This window comes from Chrysemys picta, chromosome 6, assembly GCF_011386835.1.
Source record: "Chrysemys picta bellii isolate R12L10 chromosome 6, ASM1138683v2, whole genome shotgun sequence".
Lineage (NCBI taxonomy): Eukaryota > Metazoa > Chordata > Testudines > Emydidae > Chrysemys > Chrysemys picta.
Window position 1 is genome coordinate 120,729,486 of NC_088796.1, and position 20,248 is coordinate 120,749,733.

General features: G+C 42.9%; 1 protein-coding gene across 1 annotated transcript in view; it reads right to left on the minus strand.

The window, feature by feature from the left end:
- Nucleotides 1–20,248, minus strand: part of GRIN3A (glutamate ionotropic receptor NMDA type subunit 3A) — a 97,835-nt gene that overhangs the window by 23,265 nt on the left and 54,322 nt on the right. Inside the window, exons 4-6 of the mRNA XM_005292140.5 lie at nt 11,845–11,990; nt 10,031–10,146; nt 2,190–2,341 (exon numbers count right to left, since the gene is read on the minus strand). Of these exons, the coding sequence (XP_005292197.2) occupies nt 2,190–2,341; nt 10,031–10,146; nt 11,845–11,990 (414 nt within the window). The remainder of the gene's footprint in view (nt 1–2,189; nt 2,342–10,030; nt 10,147–11,844; nt 11,991–20,248) is intronic.

The window sequence follows — 20,248 nt, forward strand, 5'->3', positions numbered from 1 at the left end:
CTGTATCACAGTCTCTAGTAGGAAGTAGGCGAGATGGAGACAGACAGAGGTTAGGGGTCCTGTGAATCAGACCCTGAAGTCATTCAGTTAATCCATTTTGTTGCCAATGTAACTGGGGGAGAGGCAAAAGAGCATTTCACTGAAACTTGAGATTCCCTGCTCTGTGGGGAGTTCTATACTCAGGCTTCTAGGTATACATTAAGAACCCCCCATTGCTAACAACCACAGAGCTACAGTCTTGTATGATTAAATCCCATGATGAGAAACTCTAAAATTCAGTTTAATGAAGCTCCCTTATTATGGTCCCACGCTCCATGTAGTTCTATACTGGGGTTGAAAACAAACATTGCCCTGCTTCCATGGCAAAGCTTCCAAAGGACTCTTCAAAAAGAGACTTGTCAAACATATTTGAGCCTTGACTGCCCTCTTTAAAATGCAAAAGCTTAACAAGCCAATTTAACATTTCATAGGGAAGCACTCAAAAGTCGAGTTTGTCCCTGGCAGGCAAGGGTTTTCAATTTTAAGCAACTTGTGCTAATTAACTGCCATTGCCTATTGGCAATCTTGATCAGGTTTAATTCAAGAGACTTGTTTTCCAATGTAAAATAACAGGAGGTCACAGAAGGAACAGGCTGTCAAGAGTCGATATGCTGCATTAAAACCTGGCCTTTCCCCAAGAACATTTCCCTTTGGATATTAATATAGTTTCCAGATAAACTGGATCAGAAATTGCCTGGACGAAGTTTCTCTCCCCGCGCCCTCCCCCCCTCGAAATTTATTTTCCTGGAATTTGGCTGAACATTAGAGACACAAACGTATACGTTTTTATTGAGGGAACTAAAAAAGTGTTAATTAGGTTCATGTTGACATTAATGAAAATACTAAACACTGATGCAAGCTGCAAAATGTAGATACGGATTCAGATCTACACTCCACCGAAGTTTGAGGATATTCGTTTCTGGGTTTTTCTTTGGGCCAGTCTCTAGAACGTGCTAGCTATTAGTGATGGATAAACCTCCAATAGCTTCAGTGGTTCAGTTAGACCAAGGAATTTAGATGCTCATCTGAATCGTTTGGGCGTGGGCAGAACTGGAGAAATGGAAATTCCACAACATCAGGCTCTTGTGTGGAATTTTCTGGTCACTCTTCCAGATACCCGTGTAACCCTCAGGCCTGGGGTAGGGTTGGGCTGAATCAGTTGAGGAAGGGACAGTGGATCCATGACTGTGTACTTCATATGAGCAGGAATAGATAGCTTGTGTCAGGGTACAGCACTTTGCAACAAAATGTACGTAACCTGCTCATTTATAAGCTACAAGCTCTTTTTAGGTTCCTCAAGACTTTGATTTCTTGAATTCACTTTTTAACCTTTTAACCTTTAGATTCTCCCAAGAAGACTACCTCTCTTCTCACTCATATTAGATGTCTTTTTATTCTACAATGGACCATATTCTCAGCTGCTCTAAACATTGGCTTAGATCCGTTGATTTCAGTAGAGTCACGCCAGATTACTCCTGCTGAGGATTGGCCTTTTTTATACTTCAGTTTTGCTCAGTTATTAAATATGCATTTACTTTGTTCGTACAATGATAGCTTAAAGCCCCCCTGGTTTTAGGTTCTAAAGTTCAAATCGGCAAATAAGAGCGTGTAATTAGCTGAAATCTTTGTTATTCTTGTAGCAGAAGGTACCCTCTGAGTTATACAGTTGGCACAGTTATATTAATAGACTAGCTGAGATTCCCCCATTCTGTTTTTTCCTGTGATATTCCTGCTGTCAGCTACTTCAGAGAGTGACCTACGTGAAACTAAAACTAGTCACTGTACAACTACACTAAACTGATTCCACTTAACAACGTGGACCTGCATCTACGAAATCTGCTGTTCTAACCACGTGCTGCAACATTACACATTGTCTTCTGCTCTAACACACGTACAGAACCTACATGATGCAAGCTTCACCATCCAATGCAAGCAAGCAATCTTACTCCTGTTATCCCTGTGCTCTGTTCCTTACCACACTGGTGTATTAGGAATCACAGCTCATCGAGCTACCACTTCAAGCCTTAGATTGTAATCTCGCCCAGCCAGAGACTCTTGTCTGTTTATGTGTCATGAACCTTCCAAATAATAAGCAGTCAGCGCAAACCCCAGACACGGTCATTTCTATGACCACTAAATGGATTGCTTACCTCAGTGACAGCAAAACTCCTTTTCCCACATGGTACGACCTTGTACCACTTGTCATGCAGCACGTCCATGAAGCCATGGGACTTGTATTGGCTTATGAGCTCAGATATATTTGAGGTCAGTGGAGAATTTGGGGGAAGGCCAATGCCGTATCCTAGGAGAAAATACAAATACAAGGTTTTTTAGTTGGGTTGGTTTTGGTTGTCTATGAGTAGTTGGTATCAACACATCCTCTTCAGGTATGTGTGTGGCACAGCTAGGTGTTGTGCTTTGCTCTAGGGTCCAAAAACCAGGTCCAAAGCTGTGTATTGACTCATCTATAGTGTGAAGGGGCCCAAACCCAAATGAGATTTCACAATGCAAAACAGGATCATTTGTGCACACACAATTACTCATGCAAATGACTAGGCCTGCAAAAACAAAAGTGCACAATTAGAAGCCAAAGAAGTTCCACACAGTGATACTGCAACATGCATGTGAATGTTTTCTGAATGCCTTCATTTCAGAAACACAGCCTCTTCTATGCATTTGCTATGGGCCTCAGTCTCATTTATAACCAGACCTCTTTATATCACTCTGGCAATGTAAAAGGGCCTTCAAGTGGGAATAAATTCCAAGCCGGGCTGGCATGATATTTACCAAAGTGGTTTTTTACCAGGTAAAATCATGATTTTGACCATCCTGGGGAAAAATAGTTAGTCGCAGTTTAAGGCATTTTCTATTTTAAAAACTGTTTTGTTAATGCATATCACATTACACTTAGTTTTAGTTCTATATTCAAATTGTGGTTACATAAGGCAATATATTCATAGATTAATTTAGGGTTGTACAAATAAAAAATAAAACTGCAGTGGGCGTAATGCTAATATATAGAATTATAATATTGAACTTCGGAACGTCTGTGTATGTTTTGGTTTGGTATTTTCTCAAGGAAGTTATACATGTCTTGACTCAAATTCCACTCTCATATAAACAACATTCAACAACCATTCGATTATATGACAATGACAGCAATGCAGAGCTGTAGGCTTGAAGCATTAAGCAATCAGACGCATGCGAGAGTTGCAGACTGGAGCATTGTGTCATAAAGCGTTCTGCAGCAGAAGACCAATTTTGATGGAGTGGTAGACCGAGACTATTCCTCAGTTTTGAATGGATGTATCTGAAGTTTGAAAAGATTTGTTCTATGCTTGCTGAACTTGATGGACACTGATGCAATTATTTTTCCTGATTTAAGCCAGTATTTCATAGATTCATAGATTCTAGGACTGGAAGGGACCTCGAGAGGTCATCGAGTCCAATCCCCTGCCCTCATGGCAGGACCAAATACTGTCTAGACCATCCCTGATAGACATTTATCTAACCTACTCTTAAATATCTCCAGAGATGGAGATTCCACAACCTCCCTAGGCAATTTATTCTAGTGTTTAACCACCCTGACAGTTAGCAACTTTTTCCTAATGTCCAACCTAGACCTCCCTTGCTGCAGTTTAAGCCCATTGCTTCTTGTTCTATCCTTAGAGGCTAAGGTGAACAAGTTTTCTCCCTCCTCCTTATGACACCCTTTTAGATACCTGAAAACTGCTATCATGTCCCCTCTCAGTCTTCTCTTTTCCAAACTAAACAAACCCAATTCTTTCAGCCTTCCTTCATAGGTCATGTTCTCGAGACCTTTAATCATTCTTGTTGCTCTTCTCTGGACCCTCTCCAATTTCTCCACATCTCTCTTGAAATGCGGTGCCCAGAACTGGACACAATACTCCAGTTGAGGCCTAACCAGCGCAGAGTAGAGCGGAAGAATGACTTCTCGTGTCTTGCTCACAACACACCTGTTAATACATCACAGAACCATGTTTGCTTCTTTTGCAACAGCATCACACTGTTGACTCATATTTAGCTTGTGGTCCACTATAACCCCTAGATCCCTTTCTACCATACTCCTTCCTAGACAGTCTCTTCCCATTCTGTATGTGTGAAACTGATTGTTCCTTCCTAAGTGGAGCACTTTGCATTTGTCTTTGTTAAACTTCATCCTGTTTACCTCAGACCATTTCTCCAATTTGTCCAGATCATTTTGAATTTTGACCCTGTCCTCCAAAGCAGTTGCAATCCCTCCCAGTTTGGTATCATCTGCAAACTTAATAAGCATACTTTCTATGCCAATATCTAAGTCGTTAATGAAGATATTTAACAGAGCCGGTCCCAAAACAGACCCCTGCGGAACTCCACTCGTTATGCCTTTCCAGCAGGATTGGGAACCATTAATAACAACTCTCTGAGTACGGTTATCCAGCCAGTTATGCACCCACCTTATAGTAGCCCCATCTAAATTGTATTTGCCTAGTTTATTAATAAGAATATCACGCAAGACCGTATCAAATGCCTTACTAAAGTCTAGGTATACCACATCCACAGCTTCTCCCTTATCCACAAGACTCATTATCCTATCAAAGAAAGCTATCAGATTGGTTTGACATGATTTGTTCTTTACAAATCCATGCTGGCTATTCCCTATAACCTTACCACCTTCCAAGTGTTTGCAGATGATTTTCTTAATTACTTGCTCCATTATCTTCCCTGGCACAGAAGTTAAACTAACTGGTCTGTAGTTTCCTGGGTTGTTTTTATTTCCCTTTTTATAGATGGGCACTATATTTGCCCTTTTCCAGTCTTCTGGAATCTCTCCCGTCTCCCATGATTTTCCAAAGATAATACCTAGAGGCTCAGATACCTCCTCTGTTAGCTTCTTGAGTATTCTAGGATGCATTTCATCAGGCCCTGGTGACTTGCAGGCATCTAACTTTTCTAAGTGATTTTTAACTTGTTCTTTTTTTATTTTATCTGCTAAACCTACCCCCTTCCCATCAACATTCACTATGTTAGGCATTCCTTCAGACTTCTCGGTGAAGATCGAAACAAAGAAGTCATTAAGCATCTCTGCCATTTCCAAGTTTCCTGTCACTGTTTCTCCCTCCTCACTAAGCAGTGGGCCTACCCTGTCTTTGGTCTTCCTCTTGCTTCGAATGTATTGATAAAAAGTCTTCTTGTTTTCCTTTATTCCTGTAGCTAGTTTGAGCTCATTTTGTGCCTTTGCCTTTCTAATCTTGCCCCTGCATTCCTGTGTTGTTTGCCTATATTCATCCTTTGTAATTTGTCCGAGCTTCCATTTTTTATATGACTCCTTTTTTATTTTTTAGATCATGCAAGATCTCGTGGTTAAGCCAAGGTGGTCTTTTGCCACATTTTCTATTTTTCCTACCCAACGGAATAGCTTGCTTTTGGGCCCTTAATAGTGTCCCTTTGAAAAACTGCCAACTCTACTCAGTTGTTTTTCCCCTCAGTCTTGATTCCCATGGGACCTTACCTATCAGCTCTCTGAGCTTACCAAAATCCGCCTTCCTGAAATCCATTGTCTCTATTTTGCTGTACTCCCTTCTACCTTTCCTTAGAATTGCAAACTCTATGTTTTCATGATCACTTTCACCCAAGCTGCCTTCTACTTTCAAATTCTCAATGAGTTCCTCCCTATTTGTTAAAATCAAGTCTAGAACCGCTTCCCCCCAGTAGCTTTTTCAACCTTCTGAAATAAAAAGTTGTCTGCAATGCAGTCCAAGAATTTGTTGGATAGTCTGTGCCCCGCTGTGTTATTTTCCCCACATATATTTGGATAGTTGAAGTCCCCCATCACCACCAAATCTTGGGCTTTGGATGATTTTGTTAGTTGTTTAAAAAAAGCCTCATCCACCTCTTCCACCTGGTTAGGTGGCCTGTAGTAGACTCCTAGCATGACATCACCCTTGTTATTTACCCTTTTTAGCCTAATCCAGAGATTCTCAACACTTCCATCTCCTATGTCCATCTCCATCTCAGTCCAAGTGTGTACATTTTTAATATATAAGGCAACACCTCCTCCCTTTTTCCCCTGTCTATCCTTCCTGAGCAAGCTGTACCCATCCACACCAACATTCCAATCATGTGTATTATCCCACCAAGTTTCAGTGATGCCAACAATGTCATAGTTGTATTTATTTATTAGCACTTCCAGTTCTTCCTGCTTATTACCCATACTTCTCACATTTGTATATAGGCATCTAAGATACTGGTTTGATCTTGCCTCCCAGTTTTGCCCTGACCCCCCTTTCTCTCTGCCATTATAGCCCACACTCCCTCTCGTTTCCGACCCATCTCCCAGGTCTCCATGTTCTCCACTTACCATGTTTCCACTGCCCCTTCCTAAATTAGTTTTTCCACAGGAAATTGCCATCCCTGACTCCAACCACTTTGAAGCCACTTCACACTGCCAGAGCAGCACAAGATGGCCTTAGTGTAAATTGGAATCTGGCCCTATATTTCTTGATTAGAAGGCACATGTTACAGGTGCAGACATGCATTTGGACTCTGCAATGGAGAATCATGTAGTATTTACTGAATTATTTTAAAAATGTACTGAGATATTGTGAGATTTTATTGCAGTAAGATTGTATTGCTATACCTCACAATAGCTCAATACCCAGTGGGCCTGATTCTCATTCACACTGACTAAGGCAATGTCTACACCCACAGTTGGGAGCTGTGATTCCCAGCTCGGGTAGACACACAGATGCTAGCTCTGCTCAAACTACTGCTTGTGTATATCAACTCAAATTGGGAATTACACCTCCCAGCTCCAGTGTAGACATAGCCTAAAATTCTTTTATGCTGCTCTGACAGTTTAAAGGGACTTTAAACAGGCACCCATGTATTTTATATCCACCTGAGAGTCCTTTTACATTTCCAGAGTACTGTAAAAAATCCTTGGTGCAAATGAGAAACAGACTCAATAATTCTAATTACTGGATGCCACATTTTAGAAAAAAAACTGTTTGTTTTTTTATTTTTAAAATACCCTAATTTGTGCACATTAAACAAGTAACTGCACATGCACCTTGTCATTTGCCAGCAGGAAATTACCAATTGCCTGTACAACTACTCTTTTGACATACATGGCTCCATGGTTTTTGGTTCGCAGCTTAGATGTACCCTCTTTAAAGTGTAGCCTCATCTCACAAACACTGTACCAAAAATATTTTGTGGACAGAGATGGAGATGCAAACTGAATACCAGCAGGAAGTCTGCAGCCCCAGTGGCTTGCTACACAATGAAGCGAGGTAGCATTGTGATGGGTATCTAGATGTCAAATGATGGCATCTTTGTTATCTGTCTATTGCACCTTACATTTCTAAAAACTTTGGTGTGCAGATGATAGACCACTGCACCAAGACTCAGAAGACTTGAGTTCTATTCCTGGCTATGCCACTGGCCTGATAGGTGACCTTGGGTAAATTGCTTTCCTGCTCTGTGCCTCAATTTTCCCATCTCTAAAATGGGAATAATGATACTGACCTCCGACTGTAAAATGCTTTGAAATCTACTGATGGACGGTACGCTATAAGAGGTGGTTGTTGTTTGTTTTTCTCCAAGTTCCTGCAGCCTGTATAACTAGCTATACAGAGGAGACATACACACTGTTCCAAGGTGGAACATTTACTCATGTTCTTTTGTTTTCCTTAATCTGAAAGATAAGTAGTTCAGACTGGAAGTATATGGCTACTCCTTGTGTGGGGAAAAACACAAAAGACAGCACAAAATAACAAGTACAATATGCATCATAAATAGGTGGTCGTTTGATGCTAGAAGCTGTAGTTCCTGATTTTATTATTTTGTACTGTTTCTGACTTCAATGGATTCAAAGTTTTGTAATTTTGTAGCTATCTCCATAAAGCTAGTCATTCTCACATGTCCGCTTAATGAAGTGTAAACCTAACTGCTGATGCATAGGCAGATTTTATGACCATTATAACCCTGGTGGGAAATAAAAATGGATTGCTTTTTTAATGTCCTAGTGTGTTATAAAATGGGTACAACTTAGTGTCACTGTTCAATTCCAGCACAAGGGATTTGCTATATGGTTGGCATTTTTGGTGCCTCTAGATTGAATGATTAAACTACTCCGCTTCCATCCGCTTCATTTCCCGTGTTAAATTCCTGAATCTGTTTACGTTCTGGGAGAGGTGGCCTCGCCTTGTGATGGTGCGAATGGATTGATTGTTCTTGGAAGGAGGGGGGAAATCATTTCCATGGCCCATCCATCACAAAAACAAAGCCCGAAGTGTAATAGCTGCTAATGTGTTTTGCAGGGCTCATTGATAAGTTTTGCTTTCCGGCTGCATTGTGAAGCTGTCTGTGTGTCACTGTTAATATACTGCAACAGAGGGTCCTGTGGCACCTTTGAGACTAACAGAAGTACTGGGAGCATAAGCTTTCGTGGGTAAGAACCTCACTTCTTCAGATGCAAGACTTGCATCTGAAGAAGTGAGGTTCTTACCCACGAAAGCTTATGCTCCCAGTACTTCTGTTAGTCTCAAAGGTGCCACAGGACCCTCTGTTGCTTTTTACAGATTCAGACTAACACGGCTACCTCTCTGATACTTGTTAATATACTGGCATTTTAAGAGGTCAGGTAACTGGAGAGGGTGAATTAGTTATTTTAAATCGAGCCCCAGCTGAATAATCAAGCTGACTGTTTGAAAGGGGGATTATGGGAATCCATTTTGGAGGGGGTGTGTGCCTACACAGGGGGAATGGAGTTTTTGAATTTGCCAGTATTATGGGTGAAAAGTCTTTCAGTAGCTACGTTATTCCATCCTGAACTGTGAAAATGTCTCCCCTGTCTGACAGTGGTACAGGTATCACTAGATACTGTTTTTTCCAAGTACAGGCTCAATTTCTATTCCCTGAGGGAAGACTGCATACACAGGCTTGGTGCAGGGTGATACACTGTGGTTGTGGTAGAAATACTACCACCAAGCACTTATCACTGCTTTAGGGCTACGGTAGCTCTTCAGTGCAAGGGGACATGGCCAGTGGACCTACCTCGCCATTGACCATCAAACTATCTGCCTCTCCCTTGCAACAATGAAAACAATAGCCCTTGTGGATCACAGCTCTAGGGGCAAGACATCCACATCCCGTTTGCACCAGTCCTCCGGCATCCTATGTCCCGAGCACAGTCAACATGGATAGGTTCTGATGCCTTCAAGGCTTTCCATTCCCACACAGGAGCAAGCAGAATTAGCCCCATAGGCACAGATAAATCCCAGTGGGGATGCTGTCTTTATAAAGAAATACCACCCCATTCCATAGCAATAGACTCAACCACTCTTTAATGTTTGGGGCAATTACTGTAGAGCATGTCTAAGCATTTTGTTTTATAAGAGCCACTCCCCTAATCACAAAGCACCCTTTCAGCAGGATATATTCTGTTTCGCCTACATAGGACTAACCTGAGATTAAATACTTAGATGGCAAGCTCTTTGAGAGAGACTCGTGTTCTGTGTGTGAACGGTGCTTAACATAATGGGGTTCCCGGAGTGGGGCTCGTAGGTGCTACCACAATATAAATAACGGTGAGACCGAGAACGTACGTTAATGTAATAGACAAGCGATTTGGAAGCTGAAATGAAAACATTGAAAGACAAATAAGGGGAAATCCTGGCTTCACTGAAGTTGATGGATAGTCAGGGGAGGGCTAGCTCAGTGGTTTGAGCATTGGCTTGCTAAACCCAGGGTTGTGAGTTTAATCCTTGAGGGGGCCATTTAGGGATCTGGGGCAAAAATCTGTCCTGCTTTGAGCAGGGGGTTGGACTAGATGACCTCCTGAGGTCCCTTTCATCCCTGATATTCTATAGACGTTTTGCTGAGTTCAGTGGGGTCAGAATCTGGCCAATATTCTTTAATTCTGATGTCTGCATTCCTTGTTGGCAGGCAAAATGTATCAGAAGGAGAAGGATACTGTCTGAAATACCTTCAATGGCAAACGGTTTCCCCACTGTCAAAAGTTTGCAGTCAGCATCTATTGACACTTCATAATCTAAGAGTGCTTTATCCATGATGAAGGCATCTAGTTTCTCTGGATCATGCCTGTATTTAAGATCAAAGTAAGAAAATAGAATCAATAAGAGAAGCTGTACAGTTGTGTTAATTGATACAGAAGCGATTGTTTCAGGGCTGGAAACCAGGAATATATTTGATCTAGTTTTTAGGAAGCTTCTGATATAAAACCCAACACGAAACCAAGCCAAAACCTAATTTATAAGCCCAATAAAGATGAGGATCAGGGGCTATTGATATAAACACAGAATTGAGTTAAATATCAAAGACTGAAGGGTTCATGTGCAGAGAGGTTGATCTGGCTAGCAGAATATTCATATACAGACCAGTTCTGTTCACTTGACATATCTTTGACCTGGAAGAAGGAAAGTGCAACAGGGTGAGAATCAAATTGAGTTTCTTGCACAGTAGCACAAAGACCACCGGGGAGGAAACCAAAAATCTCCAAGGTTGTCACTCAGGCTCGGTTTCCTTATGCTGCTTCTAACATTGATCTACACTATCTTAAAAATTAGACCTGGGCAAACCCTACGAAAGGTTTTCCATGGATACATGCTGCTATTTTAAAATGTATATCCTTCATCCAGGCTTGCTTTTCTCTTGTATTTGTGTTCCATGAACATTTAGATGACTGAGTTTCACTGGTCTGAATGTTTTATGGAAAGCAAATTTGAAAGTACTGAAGGCATGTGTGGAAATGGCGGCATGTGTTCTCATCCAATCAAGGAAAAAAACAAGTGCCCAAATTCCGAACCGGCAGAGATCCACTGGCTTCCATGGAACTATACTGAATTACACCCGCTGGGGATGCGGCAGTGTCTTAGGAGTTAATCATGAAAACCAACCAGGGCACCATAAAAATTGTTAAAAAATATAATCAGCGGCATTTTGTTATACAGATCACCAGGGGATCTGAACTGTGGGTGATGATGCCCATGACTGCAGCCTCCTACCTTGCGATGTATGTAATCAATTGCAAAACATTGTGGGGGAAACATATTTGAAAGCCCACACCTTTCTGGAAGCATGAGGACTGATGGTGGAAAATTATAAGAATGATCTAGTGTCACTAATGTTCTTATTTAAATTAATGGCTAATTCTTTTATACATCTTTCTAAGGAATCTCTGTTGGGGGCAATCCACTTATTGCTATTGTGTGAGAGACACGGAGATTTCTAAGGTTTGTTTTTATCAGTACTTTGCACCTGCCTCATGGATAGTGCCCACTGCCTAATGAATATCTTCCAAGCACTGAAACCTGCCTGGATTTATTTTGCCACCAGTTAGCAGCAGACGGGTCATCTTGGCACTATAGTGGCAATGGAAAAGGCTGTTTTCCCTGAGGACTGTAAGTGCCTCTCTGTGCTATCCAGGCTGTCATTGTTACATTGGCATTGCTCCATTCTAGTGATGGAGAATGAGCTTGTGCCTTTTTCGCCGTCTCTGCCATGCCAGCGCAGTGCTGCTGATGCCTTGGAAAATGGAAAATCGGATATGATCCAGGCAAGCAAAGTTTGTTACCCTTTTAAAAAATATACAAAGCAGGATGAATCTAGAAAGCATGTACAGCGGACACTTAGAATAACTAAGACCCATTGAAGTAACTGGAAATATGTCCATTAGCTTCAAGGAGCTTTGAACTAGGGCCTTAGTGAAGCCAAGGACTGTGAAATTAATTATTCTTTGATCAGCCTGTTATCACATGAAGCTAGCATGCAGAGACTCACTTCAGGTGCTCCACTCCATCAGGAGTTGCAGGTACATTGTACCGTCTCATGTACTCGTGCATCTCTGGGAAGCTCTGCCTGACATAATCTTCAGCGCTGCTTTCTCGCACCGTTCCAAAGCGGAATCCCTGGGAAGGGTGGTGGAGCTAAGAAACAGGAAAAGACAGACCAGCACAGTAATTTGTCTTACTCATGTTGAGTGACCTCCATTCCAGGCCCAGTCTTCTGTGCTCTGAAGACTGCTACACAGATTTTACAGATGTGTTTCACAGGCGCCAACTATTTTCTGCGCTGGTGGGTGCTCGCGCCCCCACCCCGACTCCACCCCCACCCCGACTCCACCCCTGCCCCAAAGTCCCTGCCCTAACTCTGCCCCTCCCCGCCCCTATTGTACCCCTCCCCAAATCCCCGCCCCGGCCCCGCCTCCTCCCCCAAGTGCGCTGCATTCCCCCTCCTCCCCCTTCCCCCCAGGCTTGCCGCACGAAACAGCTGTTTTGCGGCGCAAGCGCTGGGAGGGAGGTGGGAGAAGCAGGATGCGGCGGCACGCTCGGGGGAGGAGGCAGAGGCAGAGCGGAGGCAGAGGTGAGCTGGGGCGGGTGGGGAGCTGCTCTGCACCCACCAGTTTTTCCCTGTGGGTGCTCCAGCCCCGGAGCACCCACGGAGTCGGCGCCTATGATGTGTTTTAATGGGATCATCACAGAGATGCATACCATCTTCAGGACCAGTTAATGTCAACTTAACCAGTTACATACTCTTAGGATCTGCTCTAGGGTTGTGAAAAAATTTCCCCTTGAGCCAGAGACCACCCCACATCCAGGTGGGGTTCAGTTCTGTTCTGTACGTGAAGTCCAGCCTAGGTTTGAGGAAAGGGTCATGAGCTTAATTTAAAGAGAAAGTTGAGGGGTGACTTGATTACTGTGACTGCATGAAGTGGAAAGGGAAACAGAGCAGAGCTGTGTGAACCCTGTGGGAGTTGTGGGGTGTGGTGTTTGGAGGGGGAACATTCATAGAGATTCTTAGATTTCAAAACCAGAAGGGACCATTGTGATCATCTAGTCTGACCTTCTCTAGTACACCAGGCTCTAGAACAGGGGTCAGCAACCTTTCAGAAATGGTGTGTTGAGTCTTCATTTATTCACTCTGATTTAAGGTTTCGTGTGCCAGTAATACATTTTAACGTTTTTAGAAGGTCTCTTTCTATAAGTCTATAATATATAACTAAACTATTGTATGTAAAGTAAATAAGGTTTTTAAAATGTTTAAAAAGCTTCATTTAAAATTAAATTAAAATGCAGAGCTCTCTCCCCCCCCCCCCCCACCCCCGGAGCGGTGGCCAGGACCCAGGCAGTGTGAGTGCCACTGAAAATCAGCTCACATGTCACCTTCGACACACATGCCATAGGTTGCCTACCCCTGCCCTAGAACTTCCTCGGAATAATTCCTAGAGGAGATCTTTTGGAAAAACCTCCAATCTTCATTTAAAAATTACCAGTGCTGGACCATCCACTATGAACCTTGGTAACTTGTTCTAGTGGCTAATTGCCCTCACTGTTTAAAAATTTAAGCCTTTATGTACCTACATGGGGAATAAATACTTGCTAATGGGCTCTTCAATCTAGCAGAGAAAGGGGTAACATGATCTAATGTCTGGAAGTTGAAACTAGACAAATTCAGACTGGAGAGAAGTCTTAAAATCTTAAATGAATCAAACTGTATCCACTCTATGGATAGAAATTCCATGACTAATGAATAACGAGTATGGCAGTAGGAATATACGACCTACTACCTGACCAGGATGATGATGGTAATTGTGAAATGCGCAGGGAGATTAGAGAGGTGACAAAAACCGGAAGACCCAATAATAATGAGGGATTTCAGCTATCCTCATATTGATTGGGTACATGTCACCTCAGGGTGGGATGCAGAGATAAAATGTTCTACACACCATTAATGACTGCTTCTTGGAGCAGCTGGTCCTGGAAGAGGCAATTCTTGATTTAGATCTAAGTGGAGCACAGGATCTGGTCCAAATCGATGAATATAACTGAATTGCTCGGTAATAATTACAATGATGTAATTACATTTAAACATCCTTGTAGGGGGGAAAGTGCCAAAGAAACCCACCACAGTAGTATTTAACTTCAAAAAGGGGAACTACACATAAATGAGGAAGCTAATTAAATGGAAATGTAAAGGAAATTTAAAAAAACCACACACACACACACACACACACACACACACACACACACACACACACACACACACACACAGAGTAAGAGGACCTAACAAATGTCACAGTGGCTAAAAAGCATAGTAAATGAGGCAGTTAAAGGCAAAGCCTACGGAGGAAAATAGAAAGGAACATAAACTCTGGCAAATCAAGTGTAAAAGTATAATCAGGCGGGCCAAAAAAAGAATTTGAAGAGCAATTAACAAAAGACACACAAACTAACACAGGACATTTCCCCCCTGCCTCTTCACATAACACAAGAACCAGGGGTCACCCAATGAAGTTAACAGGCAGCAAGTTTAAAAGAAACATAAGGAAGTATTTCTTCACACAATGCACAGTCAATCTGTGGAACTCATTGCCAGGGGATGTTGTGAAGGCCAAAACTATAACTAGGTTCTAAATAGAATTAGATAAGTTCCTGGGGGATAGATCCATGAATGGCTATTAGCCAAGATGGTCCAGGACGCAACCCCATACTCTGGTTGTCCCTAAACCTCTGTCTGCCAGAAGCTGGGACTGGACAACAGTATTTGGTCCTGCCATGCGGGCAGGGGACTGGACTCGATGACCTCTCGAGGTCCCTTCCAGTCCTAGAATCTATGAATCTATGAAACAGGGGATGGATCACTCAAAAATTGCCCTGTTCTGTCCTTTCACTCTAAAGCATCCGTCATTGACCACTGTCGCAAGACAGAATACTCGGCTAGATGGACCATTTTGGTCTGACCCAGAATGGCCATTCTTATGTTCTTATCCATCAGTAGAAAGATGGACTGAATGATTATGGAAACTAAGCTAGGATTGAAACAAGCTGGTAGGGCACTATGGGAAGGTTGCAGTGCGGTACATGTTCTGAGCATAACCAAGATTTCAGTCTCCAGGGCTGTCAGCCCAGTACCTTTCAGATGCACTAAATCAGTAATTTTTTAATTGTGTTGTGTGTGTGCTCTGATTATAACTGGATTCATTTCACTGTGTTACAGCCCTGGGTCTCTTCTTGAACTATTGAGAGGTTCAGGGAGTTGACCTTGGTAAGTTTCCAGTGCACATCAATTGCTAAATACCTGGAGTGGAATAATGAGGAAACACCTGGCTTATTGCAGACGACAGTAAAGGCTCAATCCTGCAGGGTGCAGAGCACTCTTGTGGGGAGCTCAGTGTCCCCCAGCTCCCATGGACGTCAGAAGGAGTTGAGTGCTCATCACCTTACAGCAGTGAACAGGATCCAGACTATAGCATGAAGGAAATCAAATGATGGTCAGGCTCAATGAACAGTTTTCTACTCATTCCCCCAGGAGTCTCAGCGAGAGCTTTGCAAACGACACTTTGCAAGAAAGAATAGGTCAGTCTAAACAGTCCTGCTCATTGTGGAGAAAAAATCAAACATCCATCTGCCTGTCACATACGTGTCTAGTGTTAGACGACAGCAAGCTGGGATCCAGGGGAAAGGATGATCTTGCTCTGGTGCAGGGGCTCAGATATTACCAATATAGAATAGAATACAGCCTGGGCGATTAGTCCAGAAGTTCCTTTCCACCCCTCATCGATGATCCCATGGCTAAAAATAGATCACTACCCCTTGAACATAAGAGCTAGCCGACTGCATCAGGCCATTGGCCTTTTCTAGTTCAGTATCCTGACACTGACAAGGCAGGTTTACGGTGCTTCTGGGGGTGAGCCTTCCAGCATGGGCCCACAGGCTTGTGCTAATAGGGCTCATGGTCGCTCTAAAAAGAGCGGGGTAGATATAGGTCAGACTGGAGTTTGGGCTGTCAAGCCCTGCCTCCCTCCTCCTGCCCATCCGCCCCGGGTTCAGAGCCCAAGTTCCAGCCCAAGCCGCGGCAGCTACACAGCTACTTTTAGAGCACTACCATAAACCCAGTTAGCACGAGTCTGTCTACCTGGACTCGGAAGGTAAACCCCGTATGCTGTGTAGATATGCCCAGCGGCCAGGACCAGCTGCGTTGGTCTGTATTCTGTTGCTGTGGGGGTCTCTGAACACCTCATGGTTTTGGTAAAGTACCAAAAGGCATGAATGGCAGGGATTGGTTGGGCTGGCGGTTTGGTAATCCATTAGGGAGCCTAGTGTTGCCAGTTCAACTCCAACTCAAGTCATGAATCGGGGGGAGGGATAGCTCAGTGATTTGAGCATTGACCTGCTAACCTCAGAGTTGTGAGCTCACTCCTTGAGGGGGCCATTTAGGGAACTAGGGTAAAAATCTGTCTGGGGATTGGTCCTGCTTTGAGCAGAGGGTTGGGCTAGATGACCTCCTGAGGTCCCTTCCAACCCTGATATTCTATGAAATATGTTAGAGGGCTCAGTCTGTTTCAAAGCAGATAGGTGTCCACATTGCATAAACCAATCACCACAGGGAGCCCTGATTGGTGACCTCTTTTGGCATGGTATAGGGGTCAAGGATGGGCATGAAGACCATACTACTCTCCAATCCTTCAAGGAAGAGTTAAGGTATTTGGTGGGTTTTATGTGGAAGATTGTACTGCTGTAGCGCCTGCAGTATCTGCTCCGTGGATGAACTCAGGGTGTCTGTCGCCAGACCTCTCAGTGGGGATACTTTCACATACATGCTGTCTCAGTATCTGTCTTTTTTTTAAATTCATATGTGAATTCAAAGTAAAATGGGTGACATTCAGCCCCATGCAGAGAACCAGCCCAAGGCCCCATTTTGAGGATCAATGGGACTTCACTGGTGCATTGGGCTTGTGCTGATTCTGTACATGGGTGAATTTCACCCAGTGTGAATAAAACTTTTCTATACCTCTTTTCTTGGACTAATGCTGGTAGCTAACACTTTTCATCTGCTAAGTGTTTGGCAACAATTAAGTTTCATAACACCTGTGAGAGCGGTAAGTCAGTCACCCCATTTTATGGGTGGGGAAACTCAGACTGAGAGACTGAGAGTTTGATTTGCAGAGTACCTAAAACTTTCAGGGAAGTCAAGTGAAGTTGTGTGTATGGAGGAGACGGATGGACTGTCTTCTCTGTTTCTTCAGGTATTGCCTTGACTCCAGGAAGAGGGAGCTCCCTCAGCCGCCTTGCCCCCCGCTCTCTGCCTTCTTCAGAAGTTAAGGGAAGAGAATACTGCTAACTCCAAATTAAGAGTGAACAGCAGCTCTCTTGCAATTTCTAGTAAATAACTTTATGTGAGGCTTTGGGAAGAGTGTGCCCATGAATTCCTGCTCCACACCAGGGAGGTTTCATTGTACTGGTGCATGAGACATTACGTGTAGCTGACTTCAGCAGAACCGGACTCTGCACGAAGTGCTGTCACATGCACAAAATTAACTTGGAAAAAATATAGACAAATATTGTTTTTCTCTAATCTCCTTCAGACACAAGAATGTTAAGGGTTTTGTGTCTCAAAAGTAGGTCCAAAACTGTTGGATGAAAATCTGATTTTTTTCAAGTTGACAGTATACCTTTAATATCTTCTTTTAGTCTTCTCTTGAGAAAACTCTGCACCTTCAAAGTATCTTTATATTTGTTGCACACTCTTGAGATTTTATTATGGCTCTCACAAAATTTGGCATGTTTCTTAAAGCCCCAGCTGCTGGAGTCATGTGATGAGAGAATCTCAGCTTTCATTTAAAAAAAGTTTCTAGCATTGATGGCTTCAGAGAGGCTAGAAGAGATGATCTTTAGAGACTCAAAAAACATATGGCAAATAAAAATAACCCAAAATGTAGTATTTTTTTTTTTTTAAAAGAATGATTTGTTGGGCCTGATTCATTAATTTTGAATGCTTGGTGTTGGGAATACTGTGTAAGATAACTGGTTTATCTAAAGAAAATAGCTGTAGGGAACCTAAAGTTGTATGTATTGCTAGTGTAACCAAAGAATACACTTTATTCCATTTTATATTTAATTTGAAATCTAGCCAAACTGAAAGGGGAATAATTAGGATGGGGGTGACTGGTATCTCTCTCCATTTACCCTGTGCAGTACAGTCACAGTATCTTGGACACTTGGCTAGGAAAGCTTTTACTGCAGACCTGCCTTCAATGATTCAAGTCTGATTACATCTAAATGAACTCAAATGCTGCAGATTCGGCTCCAGGCTGCTGACATGAGCTTTCTGGCAAAAATGTAGTGAGGGTTAATAAGACTCCTATCCAGTTAGATGCATTATTGTCTAGTGCTGTAAGAAATCAAAGGGAATGAAGCGTTGTACTAAGCTAGAGACATATGTGTACCAGCACTTCAGAAATCCCTGAGCAGCAATTCTTCCAAATAAGCTACACGGGCAGCTACAGATGGGTATGATACAGATGGGTAGCTCCAGGTATGGGTATGATACAGCCCTGATTGTTCATCTCAGAAGCTGCTAGTCCTCCCTTTGAAGGCCTGAGGGTAGGAGTCGTTCATGAAGAGTACTCACTCCTCAGTTATTCCATGGTCTCTTGATACTGTGTCCTCCCCAACAGCCCCTTGCAGTGATATTGTAACCAGGCACATGGGGATGCTATGGGTGGGGGACTCGCTAAGTATGGAGAGTGCTAATGAGAACTGTTTGAATGGCAGCCAGCCAAGGTAGACATTTTGAGTAGGCAGTTTCCACTTGAGCAATTTCCCCTTGCTGGAGCTCTGAAGTGGAGCATGCAGCTCGAAAGATGAAGAGGGGACATGCAGCTTAAAGCTTACTAGTCAATCAGCAAAGAGGAATGAACAAACAGAAATGGTTGTAGAGTTCAGTCAGGTAATTCCCTGGGGGAGCCACACGGCTCTTTAAAATCGAGCCAGACTTGGAGGTCCCAATGACATCACTTACAAAGAAAATAAAGACATCTAACGGGTTTTATTTGCAAATTTTAAACTAATATTTAACATTCCTGATGTGTAAACATAGACTTTGCACTGCACAATGCTGGGGTCTGGCCTGACGCTTAAAAAGAACACCTGTGCTGGTGAAATATGGGTCCGGACGGAGTGTGCATTGTAACTGCTGCTGTGTGTAAGCACATGTACCCTGGATAGAATGTCGGTCCTTCTCAAGTGTTTATGAAGCTATCGCCCTCTGGCTTTTCCAAAGGACGATATAAGCTCTAGCACTCCAGAGGTATGAAAAAATGCATAAGAACACAAATCTGACATAACAACACTAACACAACGGTAGAAACAAGTGTAACTAGGGCACACTGCTAGCCGCTCCGGGTGCAAACCTGCATGAACCCTCTGGGTACGTATTCCTAAATCTATAAAATGAGAGGTTATTGTGGACTTATATTGTGTGTCTGTTGCATCAAATGCCATCAGTCTGGTTGAGGACACGGTAGGCCCAGTTTTTAACAGCCATACGTGTAGAACTGTACGTGTCTGACTTGTGTTCTCATAACACACGCCGGACAGGCACATGTTGGAATCGTGACTCGCGCCAGTGCATCAGGTATTGCAAAAGAGGAAGCTTGTGCATTCAGCTTGGCAGATTGGCCAAGTTCACATTCTGATTAGGAATTTGTGGCTTTCTGATGATCACATGCACTCTACGGCTATTATGCTAAATGAGACTTGAGGGGAGAAATATAACAAAGACATCCAGTGAGGTCTGGGGGCAGAGAGAGGACACTTTCTAGTAGAACCTCTGTGGTGAGAGGGGTTCACTGGTTGCATGGGGCACCAACCTAGTGCCCTCTGGTGGACCCTTCAGGTATCTAACAGGAAGTAGGTTAGGGAGGGATATGAGTCTGACATTTAGAGACTCTTTGGAGTGAGAAACTAAACCCAGTTTTATCCATGATGTTCATGATGTAATAGTTTAATAAAAGCACTTCTCTGGAACCTGAGATTCCCTGCTTCCTCATGGTTACTGCAGGCATTGTGCATAAAGGACATGGCCAACCATAAGTCAGGCTGGTGGATCTTGTCCTTTGACCACAGCCATTTTACACCCAGAGGAATGTTTTATGTTGTCAAGTGCTCAGCTAGGTTATAAATCAATTGCTTAAATGTAAATTACAGTTAATTACAAAGCAATGAGATTAACTTACTCTTTCGCTATTTAAGTGTAGCAAATGCTTTTACAATATTTGATTAATGGGATACAATAACTGCCTCACTGAGTCTGGGCAAGATGTTATGCCTCTTATTACTTTTTCAGATCCACATTTTTAGCACTGTTTGGTTTTTAAACTGCTGCTAAAACTGTCTAAATGGTT